The sequence below is a fragment of the Ips typographus genome, linkage group LG4 (assembly GCF_016097725.1).
Source record: "Ips typographus isolate SLU linkage group LG4, UJ_Ityp_2.0, whole genome shotgun sequence".
NCBI lineage: Eukaryota > Metazoa > Arthropoda > Insecta > Coleoptera > Curculionidae > Ips > Ips typographus.
In genome coordinates, this window is record NC_138425.1 from 11,020,677 (window position 1) to 11,038,105 (window position 17,429).

Sequence of the window (17,429 nt, forward strand, 5' to 3'; positions counted from 1 at the left end):
TGATTTTAATATACAAGGTGTCTAAATTTTCTTTTGTGATTGGTTAAAATGAAGGAGTTGTATGTATGGATGTAACAACCATATGGGCGTTGCTAATGTACGGCGTGCATTCTGTTATTGAAGCTCCTTGACTGTGTCAAAATCTTTATTCCAAAAAATTACAAGTTTGGCAACATTCTCTACATATAATCCACTACATAATAATCTAACCCTAAACTATTTCGTTTTTTTTAATAAATAATCACTATGACTGCTATTGCAAAGCAAAATTACACTTAAAACGCAGATAAGATAACTACAGCTTACACGTGCCTAAACTGAATAATTATTCACTGTATTAATTCCTTTTTATTGTGGTTTCACAAGCACTTTGTATAGTAACAACATTAACTATGTACGTTATGCTCACTAATTTTAATTTTTTAAAATTATAACACCAAAATAACTTGGTAGTGCGCACCTCTACTACTTTTAAGTATTTGTACATGACAATTTCGAATTTCTAGCAACAAACGTAATCTGACACACAATTGTTTTCCTAGTAACTGTAAACCTATTTTACTAGTAACAGGTCAACATTTGAAGCTTCTACAGTCAGCTAATTTTGCATGAATGAATCGTGGTTAAATTAAGAACGTAAAAAACAAACTTCTTTTGTTACACTAATTGCTTACTACAAAATAGCATTTTTATGATATACAGCAACTAGCATTTTGTTTTATTCGAATGTGTTTGCTTATGTAAATTAGAATGTATTTCATGCACATTGTGATCTATGTTACTTATTAGATTATAAACTACTAGTCCTATAAAGTGATTGATTAGAAAAGTCTGGACTAATAAAATCTAGTAGTAAATTTGCTCTAAGGAGTGTCTATATTTCAGAAATGAATAAGAAAACCGTTTATCTGTGTTATTATCTAAAAACTCCGATAGCAGTAAATATGTACATATACATAAAAATGCAGTTTATGTTTCTTCCTAGAAGGTTTTACAAGCTTCTAGGGGATTCTATTATACACGGTGGTCCAAATTAATTGTAGGATACTTTTAAACTGTGAAAAGTTCATACAAGCTTAGGAAAAATATTGGACTATCACTAATTTAGACTACCCTGTATGTTTACAACATTATTTGAGAAGAAACTTGAAAAATGTTATCTTTATATGGTCTTTTGTACCCAACTTTTTTTTAAATATCTTCACAAATGAAAGATTTTAGAGGTCATCAAAAACCGCGCGTGCATAGGGTGGACATCGGAGCACCTGGTGCAAGCTGCACACGTGATGGGGCCAAAAAGGCCGAAATCTCGCCGATTGTCATTGATATTTTATTTATTGGCTGCCACGAGCTGTTTTCGGACACCTTTGTGTTTCAAATTTGAAATTGTATTTTATCGGTTTTAGCAAAAAATAGGGGCAAGTTTCAAGAAAAATTGTGGATTCGTTTGTTGATTTTAATTTTAATATCATCATAAAGCAGAAACTAAAATAGAAGCTGAAACGCAAAAACGTTCCACTCGAAATTAAAAATTCTACTAACATTGACCCTAAACACCACCCTGTATAATATGGGCGGCACTTTTTTCTAAAATAACCCTTCATATTAAACGTATAATAGATTGTATAATATTTTTTATTTTTTACTGTTTTAGTGTGGGTACCTTTTTTTCATTATTATATAACCGTTCTTAACGGTTTACCTGTAGTTTTTACTGACAGAAAAAGTCTCTTCAGGGTGGAGTGCTGTCGAGGTCGTGTAACGGGTTAAATTTTTTTGCTTTGACCCTAAATAGAATAGCTGAAATGCGCATACACGTATCCTGAAAAACCGTTAAAAATATTCTTGAAGAGGGAGTGGAAAGAAACCAAAAAGCCCCTTCGAGGAGTGCCAACGAGATGTATCGAATTCATATTAAAACCGAAGTATTGATTATTTTCAACGGCTGCCTGAGTGTCTCGAAGACTAAATATGAGGGTGCGAGAGACGTGAAGGAAATGATATTTTTGGGTTTGACGTGTCGCGACGTTTTGGTCATTAGCCAATATGTCTCTAAGCGACAGACATCTTAATACACCCGCGTTGGCAGACGACCAATTTTATTACCACCGGTCAAAATTCTATATAATTTCAGTACTGCCCCATATAGAGCTTATTATTTGGTTTTGGAACACGCACGGCCTATAATGGTCTGACAGCTCAATAAGCCAGGTGACGTGGATAAAAAACCTGACGGACCGGCTAATTTTTGAATAAGGCCCGTGCTGAAATTTAATACGAAAAAAACTAGGAAATTGTCTTATCTGATGTCGGTCCTATGGTTACTGCCAACCTTTTAAAACGCCAATTTTCTAGTAAACAAAGCTAACAAAATTAGTTTTGTTATTTTATAATGCCCCCGTATTCATCAGAATTCGGACAATGCTTTCATCCAACTAAGAACTTAATGCTAAAGAGTTATAAATAAATAGAGTATCTATTTTTTTTATTTCATATTTGAGAAGAACACAAAGAACACACGTATTTTTTTGAAAATAATCATTTTAAGTCCGAAAAAAGTTGTATTGAAAAACGACAGACCAATAAAGGAAAAGAGATTGCCTTGTACAGAAATATTCTGCATTGCTACCTAACTACAGGGTGGTTCTCCAGAACCACACTAACTTTCCATAATTTTAGAAGGGAACAAGACAGAACTATAAAAATAAAGGTGATCCATTTGAAAATCTTGAATTTTTGCACTTTATAAAATTCAATTTTGGAGGTCATTTTTTGACCACTCCGTATCATTAGTTGTGACGTTTTTCTGCACAACAACTTTTAGAACCAACTTTCTTTAACACAACAAAAGAAAAAAAAACGTTTTCTGATATGCAAAAATTACAATTGTTTGAGATATTGCAAATGTCAAATTTCACATACTACTTATAATCGTAATTATCTCAGAAATGGATACAGATAAGATGAATAAAATATGTCGTGTAATTCAGAAATGTATTAATATACAGGGTGTTCTATAATAATTTCCATATAAAAAAGTAAGGCAACGTTGTAAGGCACCTGTTGCGCACAATCAAGTTTTGTGCCGTCTTCCAACTAGTGTATGTGTATCCGTCTCTATCAAACGTTATTAAAACAGTACACCAATGTTTCAGAGTTAACCTAACCGCAATTGGGACGTCAACGTCGTAAACAATGTCAAAAGTCAAAGTCAAAAGTTAGCTAAGTGATACTACCTGCAATATAATCAATTTAAATTAAATCAGGAAACTTAAAGTTTCTTAAAAACGTCAGGAAGTTTGATTTTTGGTTGAAATTTGAATAATATTATAATTTGGCACTCCAAATGATTAAAACTGGTATTTTTAATTTGTCGGTTACGCTCTATTTTAGCATGTTTGGAAAAAGTGAATATGCAGTTATAATTGTAACATTTCGAAATTGTAAAAAGCTCAACATTTGGAAAACTGCGATTTTTGTCAAAAGTGCAATTTTGACAATTTTTTGATAATTTTATTAGTGTAATACATTGTAACACATTATTAAAAATCTACAAGAACTATACAAACCTGAACAGCCCTTAGAAAAGAGATTACTAAACCACAAAATATAGACTTTTTTATTCAAATATGCCTGACATAATTCTGAGAAAACCATTTGCTTCAACAATAGACTTGTAGGTATACATCTAGCTAAAAAAGTTACTATTCATGGTTTACCACTCTAATCCCATACATTCGAAGGTACTTAGGGCATGAATGAAGAAAAAAGGTTTGCCCATCAGCGGTAAAGTATTGGATGCACATTTTTGCGAACGAAAAAATATCGGTCAAGAAGACCGCTTACCTACGTCGGTTTGCTTTGTTAGACAACGGAAATTGAAAAAAAGAATCTTTTTTCATGTCTAAAGGCTTTATGTGAAATGTCAAAAATATTTGTGCAGGTTTTGGACTGAAAAACGGTCACACTGTTGATGCATGGGAACAGCCCTTTTTAGATTTGCGTTTTTATGTAGAGGTTTTGAAGAAACACGAAAAAACTGAGAACGGGTTGTAAACAGATAAATTACTTTTAGATGGGTTGGAATGAAACAAAAAACGTCGGTTTAGGCGTTTTGGGTATGAAAAAAAGTCCCATAAAAACTTTAACCCTTTATGATGGGTTGGTTTTTTTTTACATCCCTTCAGCAGAAATCATGTTTCACAGTGCTTAATTTTTTGTTTGGTTACAGTTTAGAGTTTTGTGCTTTTATGGGTTTGAGTTACAATTTTCTAACGGATTATAGCAATTTACGTGGCAAACGACACAACATATGTTTTACTATTTTGATTAAAAATAAAAATTGTAAATGTTCTGAATTGTTAACAAATTACTACATACTTTTTATAATAACACTCTCATTTAAGAAAAACCCTTTAAACTGGCAACTTTTCTTAATATTTGGGTACTAGCCAACTTTCAGTGACTTGCATATAGACACAATGTAGTAAATTTGTTTTTATTGGACTATCCATCATCTTTAGAAGACACGACCTCAGTTTATGGTTATTCATTCTTGGACCCTTTAAAAAATATAGACCGAATATTTTCCAGACAAGATCAATGAAAAAAAAGTGATTGATTTCGAGTAAATTTCACTTGAAAAAATTTCATGCAAGTCATCTTTCAAGGACTGAGCACAAAACCGCACATTTATAAGAAATGCCTCTAGAAATGGCTTTTAAAGACAGCTTTGTGAGGGAGGTAACCAAAACATTAACCGGCGTTTTTTCAACATTTAAAAGTACCATAAGTGACAGTTTTTTTAAATGATGGATGATGATGGAACCATTATTTGTATTTACGCCCGCAAAACGCAGATGTTTTATACTATTCAATTCTGCATCGAAAACGTACAAATCACGATAATTTCGAAGTAATATAAATCTTTTTTCGGGATAGCGAAACATATCAGAGGACAACAAAAGGGCGATAAGATATGGAGTGGTCTTAATGTCTGACAAGGAAGAGATTCGTTTTTTTGCCGCTAAAACGCCGGATAAGTCACATGTGGTCTTTTCAGGCGAATAATACGGCCAGCTAACCCTAAGTAGCCACACCTGCCCTTAGTGACCACAGTGCCTGGGTCGTTTCGTATTTATCTAAAGTGGACAAAAAGTTAGTCGTGTTAAAAAGAATCTTTGCAGTTTTACCGTTGCATAAGGGATTTGGGGATTAATGATGCTGAAGGGCCGATTTAGTTTGTGCATATAAGTAAAGAAACCGTTATACGTGTACTAATTAACATGTTTTGTTGTCAGATATAGTACAAAACTAAAAAAATGCTTGCAATATTGATAACTCCTCTCTAAAATATGGCACCCCATCATAAGCACACGCCAAGCCATGTGCGTACATTTTTATTGTATTTTTTCCCAATTTTTGATAAAGACGAGGGTTGTACTCACGAGGGTAGTTTTTTGAATGGGAAGGTTCATTTATATGCAGCTATGCAAAATGATGGTAATAAGTGATGGCACACTTTTGATGACCAAGCGATTTTATTTGAATGTTTTGATACAAAATGTTTTCTTTTATGTAGGGAAGGGAATGGTTTCTGTTAGGATTTAGTGTTAATTAAATAATATAAGTTTGTGTTAAGAAAGAGTCAGAAGAACTTTAAACGTTTGATGCAAATATCAGTTAATTAAATATTACTTACTGATTTAGTAGGATTTAATAAAAAATTCTCTGCCACCAATACAGTGACGAAGTTTTGCTATACAGGGTGGTCGAAAAATCGTAAGACCATAATTCTGAACAAGAAGTTTTAAGTGTCAAAAGACCAAAGTGGTGAGTTCTCCAGTGACACTTATTTTTGGTAAAATTTTTTTAGTTTTAAACTAAACCATGTAAGGTCTGTTCGCAGAGACAATCCCTGACTGGTTTCCAACTCAAAAACAGTCAAATGTTAAGTTTCATTGGTTGAATGCTCATGTGACTATGACGTTTTCTGATTTGTGGCCAATGGAGGTATCTATTTCTCTGATTCCTAGTTGGAGATTCTCTCTACGAACAAACCTATTAAGGCTACAACCTATTAATTTAATAATAGTTCACCAAACATTTTTACAAATATAGAGTTATTTTGTTTCAAATATACCAAAAAATAATTTATTCTAAAAGTAAAAAATAATCCTTTTTCGAGCCTCCATTTACAAAGCAAACAAATTCTTGACACCTGATCTCAAAATGATCAGGTAAGCGCCACTTGTTCCCCTTATAAAAAACACCCTTATTAAAAAAAATCTACACCATCATCATTAGATGGGGTGCGCACACGTCAGTGGTCGAAAAAAAAAAAGCTGCACATAAAAAGCGTGAGCCCATCTAAAAACTCAATCTAAAAACCAGAAACGTGCCCGAATTCGATACTTTTGCCGAAATCCCCCTGTTTCCGGCTGACGATGCATTTATTCATTTCTTCCACTCTCGGCCATAGGGGGTAAAAAACACCCTTCGTAGGTCGTATATCGCGTGCTATACTACTGGAATTTATACGGGGGTCGATAACGATCGCATCTATTTCATGGTTATTCGGCGGCGGTTATTCGAATTATCTCGAAACTTTTTGTCCTTATATTACAAAAAACTTTTAAAAATGCACTACAGAAAGTTTATTAGTTGTTGGAAAGAAATGTAAATTAAACCTTAAACTGTAAATTTTAAAATAGTAAACAAAAATGAACGAATAATATCACATTAGAAAGAATATCTTTTTTTTATTTATTAGCACTTTTGGTATTATAATAATTCAAAAATTTAATTAACTTATATCTCTTACCATTTTCGATAACTTCGTAAAAGCACTGTTTTTAAACCACACACCTTATTTTTGAAATACATATTATAATCTCATTTAAAATGGTCAAGCAAAATTAAATCAAGTGATCTACACAGGGTGTTACAAATTCGATGCATTAGCATTGCTATCTCAGAAACTATAGTTGATAGAGCTTTAGTTAAATGGAGGCAAAGTTGCGCATTTTTAATGCTAATAAGTGTTGCTCATTATAACTTTTGGTAGGTCTGTAGCTACTAAAAATTGAAGTTGATGATTGAAAAACGAAACGTCGAGCTGAAAACTTATTCTCATGAACATAAACAAACATTATTCTCATGAATAGCATAACAAAGTGCGTCCAAAATTATCAATAATAAAGCGGTAAGAAAATAAAATAGAAATTTGACTTTTTCGGTTTTTGTCGGATATCTACGGATGTAATAATATTTTTTTGATTTTTGTTTACCAAATTATTTAGCAATAAAATGCTCAATTTTGCCTCCATTTAACTAAAGCTCTATCAACTATAGTTTTTGAGATAGCAATGCTAATGCATCGAATTTGTAACACCTTGTATAGCTATTTATTTATTGCGCATATTTTATACGGTTTTTGGTCAACTTATTCAGCTATTTTAATAATAAACAAAAATTCCAATAATTCAAATTTTCTTCTAATTCCTTGCTGGGAACGTTTTGCACTTAAATTAGCCCTTTTTCGAGTACTCCAATGTTTTCAAATGCACAAAAAAAAAAACAAAAAAGTAATTGGCCCATGAGGGGATCGAACCCGCGACCTTCGCGTTATTAGCACGACGCTCTAACCAACTGAGCTAATGGGCCAGATGAGGATACTTATATTACAGCAGTACATAACAACAATGGCAGTAAATTAAAACTAAATTACAGACTAGCTGAATCTATTTATTATTATTTTGTGAGACATGACTGAAAAAATATTAACTTACTTATTTATAGTATGAACAGTACTTCTATGTTATATTCAGTAAATTTGGTCTTTTGCTTAAAAGCGCCATCTATGTAAAGTAGTAGAAACTAGCGCGGTCTAGTAAACAGAATCCTTTAAATTCAAGACAAACTCAAACACCACTTTATGAGTATTTTCGTGAAAGTAACAGCAAACTGTGTTATTTTTTTAAAATAAATAGGTTAAAATGAGATTAACAGTAAGTGTCAAACACCCCAGTCTATTCTAACTCCTAACTTAAAGCTGCAATAATGCAACTGGCAACATTGGCTCTTTATTGATGTCATTGATGGTAATCAACCGGCATCGTTGCATTTTAACCGTTGTGATAACAGCTGACTGTTGACATTTCCCATTCATTTTGTGGATTTTAATTTTTCAAACAGTTCCAAAACAAAAAAGTCCTGTATTTTATTCACAAACATTCCCTCTTTTTCTCTTACTGAAGAATTAGTGCGTTTTCGTCATTATTTCGGAAAATGGGCACCAATGAAAGCAAGTACGTGCAGAAAAACGTTGAAAAACCCATTGAAGGGACTGGAAGCATTCCTTCCACTCCAATCTTGACTTCCAAGGTAAGTTACAGTTTTCTTTGTCACTTTTTGAGATTTAATTTTTAAATGTTTACTAAACATATCAATAGGTAATCTGTGGTGAGACAGATAACAGTCATAAGGATGAATGGGACCCTAGATCTCCTAGCAGACATATTGCTCGAACACCTATTGAAGTAAGTATAACTTTAATATTAGTTTATTATGTAAATAGAATGCATAACATAGAAAGTTGCTAATGCTGCGTAATGATTTTCCTTTCTTGCAAGATGGCACATGTCAGATAAATGAATAAATGTAAATTGTAATAGTTAGTTTCCTATTAATACTCTAGTAAAAAGTCATTTATTTTTTCATTATCTATTGTTAATTTACTGTTAAATAATGGTGTATGTTTTATCATTAAAATTCTGTATTTTTACAGATATTATCTGCAGCTGCTGACAAACTTTCAACTCTTACAATTGAAACCAGTGAAAATGATAATCCAGCAATGGAAACACCACTAAAACGTCATCTAATTCTAGGCATAGATCCTCGTTCTCCCACCGTGGGGCTACAAAGAACACCCATTGTAATTAGCCCTATTTACCCCTCTGGGATTAAAAATAAAAATCTAGAGAAAGTAAAAAAGATTGATATACCTGGAAATTCCAGTTCAAATACATCATCACCTAAGCTGTTATCAAGCAACCCCATTACTCCAAAAATTGTTAAAAATGACACTTTCAAAAGAAAGTCCTTTGTTCTTTTGGAAACCAATATCGACTATACTGAGACTGATTTGGATGCTGTAATTCAAGAAAAGCATTCACTTGCTATTAAAAATGAAGAAAAACTGGCAGAAAATAACTGTGTCAATACATCATTAAATGAAAATGAATATGACACTGCTTCTGAAGAGAGCCTTTCTGTTGTGAAGAAGGATGCTGAAATAGAAACTAATGCTGAAATAAGTGATGATCTGCCAGAAGTACCTGTGGTGGAAAATGAATTACAATGTTTGTTACATGTTCACAAGGAAGATACCGAAAATACTGATAATAAAGATGAGGTGGAAATAACTGAACCACTAGAAAGTAAGATAGTTTCAGAAACTGAAACAATTGTGGATGCTAATGTAGACCAACTAGAAACCATTGAAGAGCCTGAAGTAACTGAGAAAGACACAGCAGAGGTTACTGATATGAAAACAAATAAATCAGTGGAGAAAACAGTGAATGATTCAGCTGACAACAATGATTTTGTAGCACATTTATTATGCACTAAATCAGCTCCTGTATCTCCACCTAACATGGTTTGCCTCACTCCAAAACTAACCAAGTCCGAACCGGTTACTCCACCAGTTGTAAATCTCACGGCAGACATACGCGAGCTAGACAAAAAATTAACGAATCTCATTTACGAAGACGAGGACCCGGTGGTTTGTCCAAGAGCAGTAAAACCAAAAAATCAAAACCGCACTCCTCTGGGTCCCAAAAATGAAGATTCAAACAGAAGAACAAAGTTGAAGGTCAGCGATAAGCCCAGAAAATCTATTAATCCATGCAGCAAGATTCCGGTTTTTAAAGAGAAGAGAATTAAAGTGCAGAGTGAAAACATCCCGCCTACCGGCCTGCGTAATGAAAAACCCCTTAAACCTCATTGGGATCCTAAGGATGACACTTTAGTTATTTGAAGTTTGTGTTTAAAGTAGTTTAGTGTGATATTTTAATTTTTTTATGTACAAATTTTGCCATTGTTGTTAGTATAGCTGTATGAATTGAACAGAATAAGCTAGCCTTGATTTCTTTAATTAGTTTTCTCTTTTAATTCAGTTTGATGAAGGGATCTTTGGTTTTTGTAAGTGTGTTTAGTTTATAGTACTGCAAATATGTAACTGAAGAATGTTTATTAATTTGTGTAAAACAAGGAGGTTTTAAAAATAATTGTAACAGTTGCTATATTAAGTTTTTTGAACAGAAAAATCCATATCCGTATTGAAAATAAAGCTCTATGAAGCCTCCTGAATATCATAAAGGGTTTATACACTCATCCAAACACAAAAAAAAACAATTAAGTGTGAAATATGTAATTAAATATTCCACTATTATTACTGATCCTTAAACTTAACTTACTTAACTGGAACACAACAATGACTAGGGGGCACAGTCCAATCATAAATATAAAATTTTCGTTTGTCTTTTTCTATTGGACAAAGCCGTTTATCAGCGTCTAAACTTTCATACATATCAGTCATTTCTTCAGCATTAACACTGTGAGAAATCAGGTGATAATGCTTACATCCTCTAGTTGTCCACTCTGTATCAAACCTAATGTCATGTATACGTATAATGTTAGTCATTGGAGACAACCATAGGCCTACACTGACATCTTCAGACTTAAATGTCCTGTAAGTAGGAAATACAAAAATTAATATGGCTTAAATACAGGGTTTACCATCCTACTTACTTTAACTGATCAGCGTTTCTTGCCATATAAGTGATCAGTGACTTGGATAAAATATATCCACCACCTAAAGCATATGGCACATATCTGTCACAAACTATCCAGTCTGACTCTTTCCATTTTCCTGATGTTTTTATTTTTGCATTCCCATGAAAATATCCCCAGTACAAACTCATATTGGCAACTAAAAATATTAATTTAGAATGTAAAAGAAGTGACAAAGAGTACCACAATACCAGGTATAGGTCTGGATGGATCATTAGTTTGTACATTGACAGTTATAAATTGATTAAGTTTTTCTGGTGGAAGGTTTAAGTTATACTGCAAGTTGGAGTTGCTTAATGTTTTCTCCATTTTTGGTATTTCATCCAATAATTTGGGTAAATTTACAAAGGAGTCATCATCACATTTCAATGCATACTTAAAGCCTAGTCCATAGTTGTATTGCTCATCAAGCCACTCAAAGCTTCTCAATACTTTCAGTGTTAAGTTTTGATAACTATCATATATGGGCAATATTAAAATATCAGCATACTGTGACTGTTCATTACTCAAATGAAGAATCTCGTCAGTGGTTAAACCCAGACTACCAATCACAAAGTAATGTTTAAACTTGTAACTAGCAGGCAAAGAATTCTTTGCACCTAGTTTGAGCCAGGTTTTCCTAATAACATTGCGTCTTTCCAAGTTTTTTGGTGCAGACAATATCAGTATAATAAGTTCAGGATTTTTCAGTTTAGAGTTTTGCATTATACTGTACTCTTTGTCTTCATTATCCACAATGCAAGTCTTATCGATTGGGGTTAAATTCAAAGTTAACATACACCCAACAAAAAAGGAAAATAATGACAAAAACACTGAATGGCAGTTTCGATTCTCTCTGAATCTTCTCATATCCTGTGGTGTGTGTTTTAAACAATTGTAAATGTGTTCATTTCATTATACCATTTTATTAACACCTGAAATTGTTTATTGATTTTTACACAATTGTGTTTGTTACCTTAGAAATAAACGTGTATTAATATGTGCTTTTACAATCCATACTGATTTTATTTGGTCTATTTTTAAGCTTATTCTACTGTTTTGTTAATATTTGAATTGTTAATACAAAAAAACAATAATAATAAACATCAATACAAATTCTAACCAAACTTTATTATTGACATATTGACAATGCCAATATGTGAAGCCTTCAGAGCGTTTCTGACATTTTTTTGTTTCAGTTTTCGCGATTAATCTGTTCAGGCTAGAATGAGACAGAACTATGTTCCAGTTGAGGTACTAAATTCAGCTTCTCTGTCGGCTGTCAGACATTTTCATTAGGTACGTTCGGTAATGGGGAGCGTTCCGAATTAAGATACTCAACTTTTACATTTTTCAACAAACTTCGATCATATTGCATCAACTTCAAAGGAGTTTTTCTTTATTTGCAATAAAATGATGACAATGACAAAAATAAACAATAATTAAAGATGGGAAATGTGATATGAATTTATTTATCTTTTTTTTAAGTAAATTTGGCTGCCAATAATCAGCTTCTTGGTATGAATCTTAAAAAACTCTTTTGCAATATTTTAACTGTGAAATAAAAAGATGCTTGATTTCATCGGATAAATCCTGTATTGATCGGAGTTGCGCTCACCTTTTTCCTGCCTCTGCATAACACGAAAGATAGGTTAACACTTTTCCTGGTTTATTTTGCCTGAAAAAGAGAGTTAATTGATAAATCTTAAAATGTGTTATACGATGGATGAGAAAGTGTTGTCAGGGCAATTTACAAAAATCTTATGATTCAGATTTACCCCCAGTAAGTAAAAGATCAAATATCTTGTAAATAGTCGGACAAAATTAGAATTAATCATTTTATAAATTTAAAAAAATTAGGAAGTTGTAATATCAGCTATTTGCTTTTTTTTTAATTTTGAGACATCCTGTATTTTTAACTCTTATTATTTTTAGGATAAAATAATGCGTTGGTCGACCTTAATCAACATAGTTTTTATTAATTTGGCGATCATCGGTTTTGGCGGTTACTTTTACATGATATGGATGCAATACTGGGCAGCCCCACCACAACCAGATATGACCACTATTTCAATTTACGACCAATCAATCTATCTCTACAACAGAGGTTACTTAGTCAATCGCAGCGAGGAAATTTTAAAGCGATCTAAGCACCATGCTAACAGTGCAAACGCGATTAGACCTAGATTTCCTAGTGGCAATCCTCATAAAGTTCTTCCAGACACTCGGGAGTTTTTGTGTGGTTTCAACGACACAGAAGAGTCTTGCAGCAAAAAAACGTTAAATTTCAAACAAATAGTTTTGACACATTTAAGTAATTCCTTTCATGAGGAGGGTAACATTTTAAAACAAGGGAATAACACTTACAACGTACATTACGAAGGACCGAAAGAAAATTATAAAACTAAATCGCCAAACCAGCTATTGTGTGAGTTGTTGAACATCAAGTTCAAAACCATTAAAAGAGCTGATATTGATCCACTAAATCATCTTAGAAGTGCCATGCCTAGACGAGAATTTTTTGAAAACAAATTTTACAATAGTTGTGTTATAGTTGCCAGTTCTGGTGCTTTAAAACATTCCAAATTAGGCCCTTTTATAGGTTACTGACATAAATGGGATTTTTTAAAAAATCTTTAAAATGAATGTATTGTAGATTCTCATGACGTGATTTTGAGGTTTAACAGTGCACCAACAGAACACTTTACTGAGGATGTCGGTTCCAGAACCACCATCCGTGTTTTAAATTCACAAGTGGTCACCAAGCCTAAGTTTCACTTCCTTAGGTCATCTTTATATAAAAACATCACTTTGGTGGTGTGGGATCCAAGCAATTATTCTGCCACTCTGGAAGAATGGTTGAAACAACCTGAACGTAATTTGTTCCCCAATTTTATTCAGTACAGGAGGCAAGAGGCTAAACCCCGAATATACATGCTTAATCCTACTACACTCTGGAATGTATGGGACTTTTTACAAAGAAATTCATTAGGGAGGTTGAGAAAAAACCCACCTTCTTCTGGATTTCTAGGTATGTTGCTCCACCTAGTTTAATTTGTTCTAATTTGTTTTTTAATTAGGTCTTCGTCTACTGTTACCTCACTGTTCGTTTGTGGATGTGGTGGAGTATGTACCATCAGCTAGAGTGTCCAGTAGATGCCACTATTTTGATTCTACAGAAAATTCGGGGTGTACTTTTGGTTCTTGGCATCCATTGGCAGCAGAAAAGTTAGTGACATATCATTTGAACGAAGCTAATGATCAGGAGGTGTTTCAAAAAGGTTTTGTGCGAATTCGAGGTTTTAAAGATTTAAAGTGTTAATTGTTATGAAATTTTGACTGTATTAAGAACATTTTTTGTTGCTCTTGTTGTTTTCTGGCGTTGAATTTGTTTCCCATTGCAATAGGTCGGTTTCAAAAAAGCCTACAGTTTTGTGGTGATATGCTTTGCCTTGAATATTATATTTGAAAAGTTAATGTGTTTAAATAATCACAATAATTAGTACAAACTGAATAACGAATGGAACTGCAATTTGCAGTCTGGCTTTTATTTACATAAAGTCTATCCAATCAAAAAAGTTTAAAATCGATAAATCCAGATCGTGGGCTAAAATTAACATAAATCAAAATATATGCGGTAGTGTTTACAATATAAACAAATTGACGGCTAAATTTAAACGATTCTCCGCACAAATCGGTTGGATGGAGTTTAGATATGATTAAATAACGGAATGAAAATGTTTAATAAATTCTTGTGCTGCTTTAAACAGAAAATTAGTGCTATCTTGATGGTTTACACATCATTGGTAAGAAACACTTAATATTTTAAATAAAATTACTTCAAGAAGATAATTACAGGCAGCTGGAAGTGTGGGTACCATATACTTTAGCATAAAAATATCTCACAATGCTGACAAATTTGACAGTCACTTTTTGGTGATTTCTATATTTCACATTTTGACTAGTTTTATTCTAGGAGCTGCAGTGATTTGGGTATGTTGCTTGTTTTCTTTTTTTGTTATGTTGTTTAAGGAGTAACACTTGTTTTCAGGAACGACCTTTGTTAGTTTTAATTTTTGAGTTTACATACATTTCGGTTCTAACAAGTTTTCTGGCATTTTTAACTCTCTACGCAGCCAAAGAGGGAAAGTACTGGATCTGGTTAATTTTTACAATCACATTTATGGGTTAGTAACCTTACATTATTGTTGCTGTAATTTATTGTTTTATTTTTACAGGTACAATGCTATATTGGTTATGCTGTATTCATACATATTACAGACAGCTGCGACTGAAACTGAAATCAACTCTAAATTATGTGGATGCAGATGTTTACAGCGTTTGCAATAAATTGTATGAAAATCAGCATACTATCAATATGTAAATTCAATGAACTTTGAAAGACACAATTAAAAAAGTTTCATCTGTTTACTGTGTTATAACATAAAGTTCCTACAGTTTGCAAATACCAAACAATGAGTCAACAGAGCAGAAAGAGCTTTAAGAACAAAACAACAACCCTCGGCTCAAAGCAATTAATGAATGAATAACTTTGACTGAAACTAAACAAGCATTGCAAGAACACGTAAATATTTTGGTAATAATACGAACAAAACTCTGGTAAAGAAAATTCTGAGAAGCTTTTATTAACCCTTTAGTAAACCAAACACGAGCGGTCTTTATTAGACGTCATTTAGGTATTCAGACAATCTGCAAAGGAATTTTATTTTTTTCCTTTATATAAAACACTCCACCTACAATTACGGTAAATTCGAGTATATTATCGAAGTTTGGAAATCAACATTCTTCACCGAGTGCGGAGTATTCATAATAAAATAAGTTATTTTATAGTGTATCAAGGAGGTCATCAGTATGTCGGAAGTAGATCAGATAGTAAATAACTTTATATTCCTTTTGAGTAAATATAAATCTTAATTGTTATTCTAAAAGGTGACTTGATGTGACCGTCGTGAGATTTTTCTGACAAAACAGTGACCAAGGCTACGCAATTATGCGTAAAAAATTTATTAATACGCACAAGCAAAAGAATTAATCGTCCACGTGAGCTCTGAACAATCACGGACGCATTAATGTTTAGCATTTCCTCCACATTAGCCAGATTGAAGAAGAAAAAAAAACAAACAAAGGTAAAAGTTCCACGACCTAAGTGAAGCGATGTCAATGTCTCGACGTAGGCCCGCCCCGCTAGGACCGCGCCCAACCCAATATTGAGTCCCATTTAAATTGTAAACCCAAACGTTTGATAAGTTTTACAAGCAGGAATACTATAATAAGCCTCGACATTTTTTGAATTTAAAAAAGGCTTTTGTGTTCCCTAATCCATAAGCGTCTCAGGCATGATTTCGTTGCACTCTGCCTCATTCAAAATGCATTATCAGTGTCATTCCGCAATACATTATCCATTCGTTAAGCATTTTTTAGTTTATGTTTACTTTTTGCCACACCCCCAGTAGCTTCCTTTCGGAATTATTTTATTTTTACAGTTAGATTGAAAGGCAGATATTAAACATGATAAGAGTACATCAATGCAATTACCCTCAAATCGTATGGTCTAATTGGTTGTCCCATTTCTATGAGTATCAAATAGACAGACGATTAAAATAGAATCTAAGAAAGACAGTGATGTTGATTAAAAATAAACTTTATTATTAAAAAATACATTTTTGATTTTTTTAATCCAAACTGAAAGTTGCACTTCACATATTCTGATATGATATAAAAACGTTTTAGCATTGAAAAATCTGTAATATTAAATATACAGTTTTTGGAGTCTTGCTGAAATTGATTAATTAAGGAACAATTAGAGTCTGGATATTTACTTTTTCTGCTTCCTCTAAGAACATCCAGCCAGACATCATCAGTGAAGCCTTCCAAACTAATAAGTTCCAAATTCATTTGTCAAGAATCTTTAATGCTTAGTGGGCCAATAAGAATGGGTGGAAGACTACTCCTATAAGTAGGAGAAGGAAATCACGTAGATCAAGAAGCGTAATCTAGATTATTCTGGATGCCTTGGTGTACCTTTGACTTTACACTTTCTAAAAGTTTCCCGACTGTAAGTCAGGCTTCACCCCTTAAAATATTATTGAATAGGATAGGCTTTGTAACCATCAAAATAACACTTTCTTCAAAGAAAACCAATTACCCACCTTCATTAGGGTTCTGATAGAGTGAATCAACCACCACTAAGCCTTACCGAAACAATGGTATAACCACAAAACCAATCTTCCTGTGCATACTATGCAAATACCACCTATCAGGAAACGAGATTGTCCTTTGTCTGGTGAATTTCAATCGTTTGTATATTTTTTCTGCAGCGATATATTGATGCAGCATATTGTTGTTTTTCAGTGACAACAGAAAACGAGAACAACGTTATTTAAATGGGGTTGTGTTTTACATATTTTAACTTGAATGAAACTAATGAAAGCTATTGTGATGTCTCCCCGATGCAAATTTGATTGAAACTGATGATTAAAGCCATATAAAAAAGATTAATATAAGAATGCAAAAAGAAGTATCTTTGATATTTTGGTTCAAGTTTGCTGACTTCACTGTTTGGTTTGAAGTAC

At 33.0% G+C, this 17,429-nt stretch overlaps 4 protein-coding genes and 1 non-coding gene across 5 annotated transcripts; 3 read left to right on the plus strand and 2 right to left on the minus strand.

Annotated features, from left to right (window-relative positions):
• Nucleotides 1-7,591: 7,591 nt before the first annotated feature.
• TRNAI-AAU (transfer RNA isoleucine (anticodon AAU)) lies at nt 7,592-7,665 on the minus strand. The gene has a single exon. It is a non-coding gene; the product is annotated as a tRNA-Ile (tRNA).
• A 469-nt stretch (nt 7,666-8,134) lies between these two features.
• On the plus strand, nt 8,135-10,383 carry LOC145727675 (uncharacterized). Its single transcript, XM_081977454.1, has 3 exons — nt 8,135-8,385; nt 8,454-8,540; nt 8,789-10,383. Exons 1-3 carry the CDS (start codon nt 8,290-8,292, stop codon nt 10,040-10,042), a joined length of 1,437 nt encoding a protein of 478 aa, XP_081833580.1. The 5' UTR covers nt 8,135-8,289; the 3' UTR covers nt 10,043-10,383.
• Nucleotides 10,384-10,419: 36 nt separating this feature from the next.
• Nucleotides 10,420-11,963, minus strand: beta3GalTII (beta-1,3-galactosyltransferase 6). Its single transcript, XM_081977456.1, has 3 exons — nt 11,049-11,963; nt 10,816-10,996; nt 10,420-10,754 (listed from the first exon to the last, which is right to left on the minus strand). The coding sequence occupies exons 1-3, from the start codon at nt 11,704-11,706 to the stop codon at nt 10,478-10,480; spliced, it is 1,116 nt and encodes a 371-aa protein (XP_081833582.1). The 5' UTR covers nt 11,707-11,963; the 3' UTR covers nt 10,420-10,477.
• Nucleotides 11,964-12,232: 269 nt separating this feature from the next.
• On the plus strand, nt 12,233-14,309 carry SiaT (beta-galactoside-a-2,6-sialyltransferase). The gene is made up of 4 exons (XM_081977455.1): nt 12,233-12,619; nt 12,772-13,438; nt 13,493-13,867; nt 13,917-14,309. Exons 1-4 carry the CDS (start codon nt 12,563-12,565, stop codon nt 14,156-14,158), a joined length of 1,341 nt encoding a protein of 446 aa, XP_081833581.1. The 5' UTR covers nt 12,233-12,562; the 3' UTR covers nt 14,159-14,309.
• Nucleotides 14,310-14,488: 179 nt separating this feature from the next.
• On the plus strand, nt 14,489-15,265 carry LOC145727678 (uncharacterized). The gene is made up of 4 exons (XM_081977457.1): nt 14,489-14,642; nt 14,695-14,829; nt 14,888-15,023; nt 15,075-15,265. The coding sequence occupies exons 1-4, from the start codon at nt 14,568-14,570 to the stop codon at nt 15,218-15,220; spliced, it is 492 nt and encodes a 163-aa protein (XP_081833583.1). The 5' UTR covers nt 14,489-14,567; the 3' UTR covers nt 15,221-15,265.
• Nucleotides 15,266-17,429: the final 2,164 nt, after the last annotated feature.

What these genes read in the sequence shown, in the direction of transcription:
- beta3GalTII (XM_081977456.1), bottom strand. Translation starts at nt 11,706, where the DNA reads ATGAGAAGATTCAGAGAGAATCGAAACTGCCATTCAGTGTTTTTGTCA. An exon ending in TCCATCCAGACCTATACCTG is followed by an intron (nt 10,997 to 11,048) that starts GTATTGTGGTAC and finishes TAATATTTTTAG; the next exon opens with TTGCCAATATGAGTTTGTAC. An exon ending in AGAAACGCTGATCAGTTAAA is followed by an intron (nt 10,755 to 10,815) that starts GTAAGTAGGATG and finishes TCCTACTTACAG; the next exon opens with GACATTTAAGTCTGAAGATG.
- SiaT (XM_081977455.1), top strand. Translation starts at nt 12,563, where the DNA reads ATGAGAAAGTGTTGTCAGGGCAATTTACAAAAATCTTATGATTCAGAT. An exon ending in ATGATTCAGATTTACCCCCA is followed by an intron (nt 12,620 to 12,771) that starts GTAAGTAAAAGA and finishes TATTATTTTTAG; the next exon opens with GATAAAATAATGCGTTGGTC. An exon ending in ACCTTCTTCTGGATTTCTAG is followed by an intron (nt 13,868 to 13,916) that starts GTATGTTGCTCC and finishes TTTTTTAATTAG; the next exon opens with GTCTTCGTCTACTGTTACCT.
- LOC145727675 (XM_081977454.1), top strand. Translation starts at nt 8,290, where the DNA reads ATGGGCACCAATGAAAGCAAGTACGTGCAGAAAAACGTTGAAAAACCC. An exon ending in CTCCAATCTTGACTTCCAAG is followed by an intron (nt 8,386 to 8,453) that starts GTAAGTTACAGT and finishes ACATATCAATAG; the next exon opens with GTAATCTGTGGTGAGACAGA. An exon ending in TTGCTCGAACACCTATTGAA is followed by an intron (nt 8,541 to 8,788) that starts GTAAGTATAACT and finishes GTATTTTTACAG; the next exon opens with ATATTATCTGCAGCTGCTGA.
- LOC145727678 (XM_081977457.1), top strand. Translation starts at nt 14,568, where the DNA reads ATGAAAATGTTTAATAAATTCTTGTGCTGCTTTAAACAGAAAATTAGT. An exon ending in TGATGGTTTACACATCATTG is followed by an intron (nt 14,643 to 14,694) that starts GTAAGAAACACT and finishes AGATAATTACAG; the next exon opens with GCAGCTGGAAGTGTGGGTAC. An exon ending in TTTTACAATCACATTTATGG is followed by an intron (nt 15,024 to 15,074) that starts GTTAGTAACCTT and finishes TTATTTTTACAG; the next exon opens with GTACAATGCTATATTGGTTA.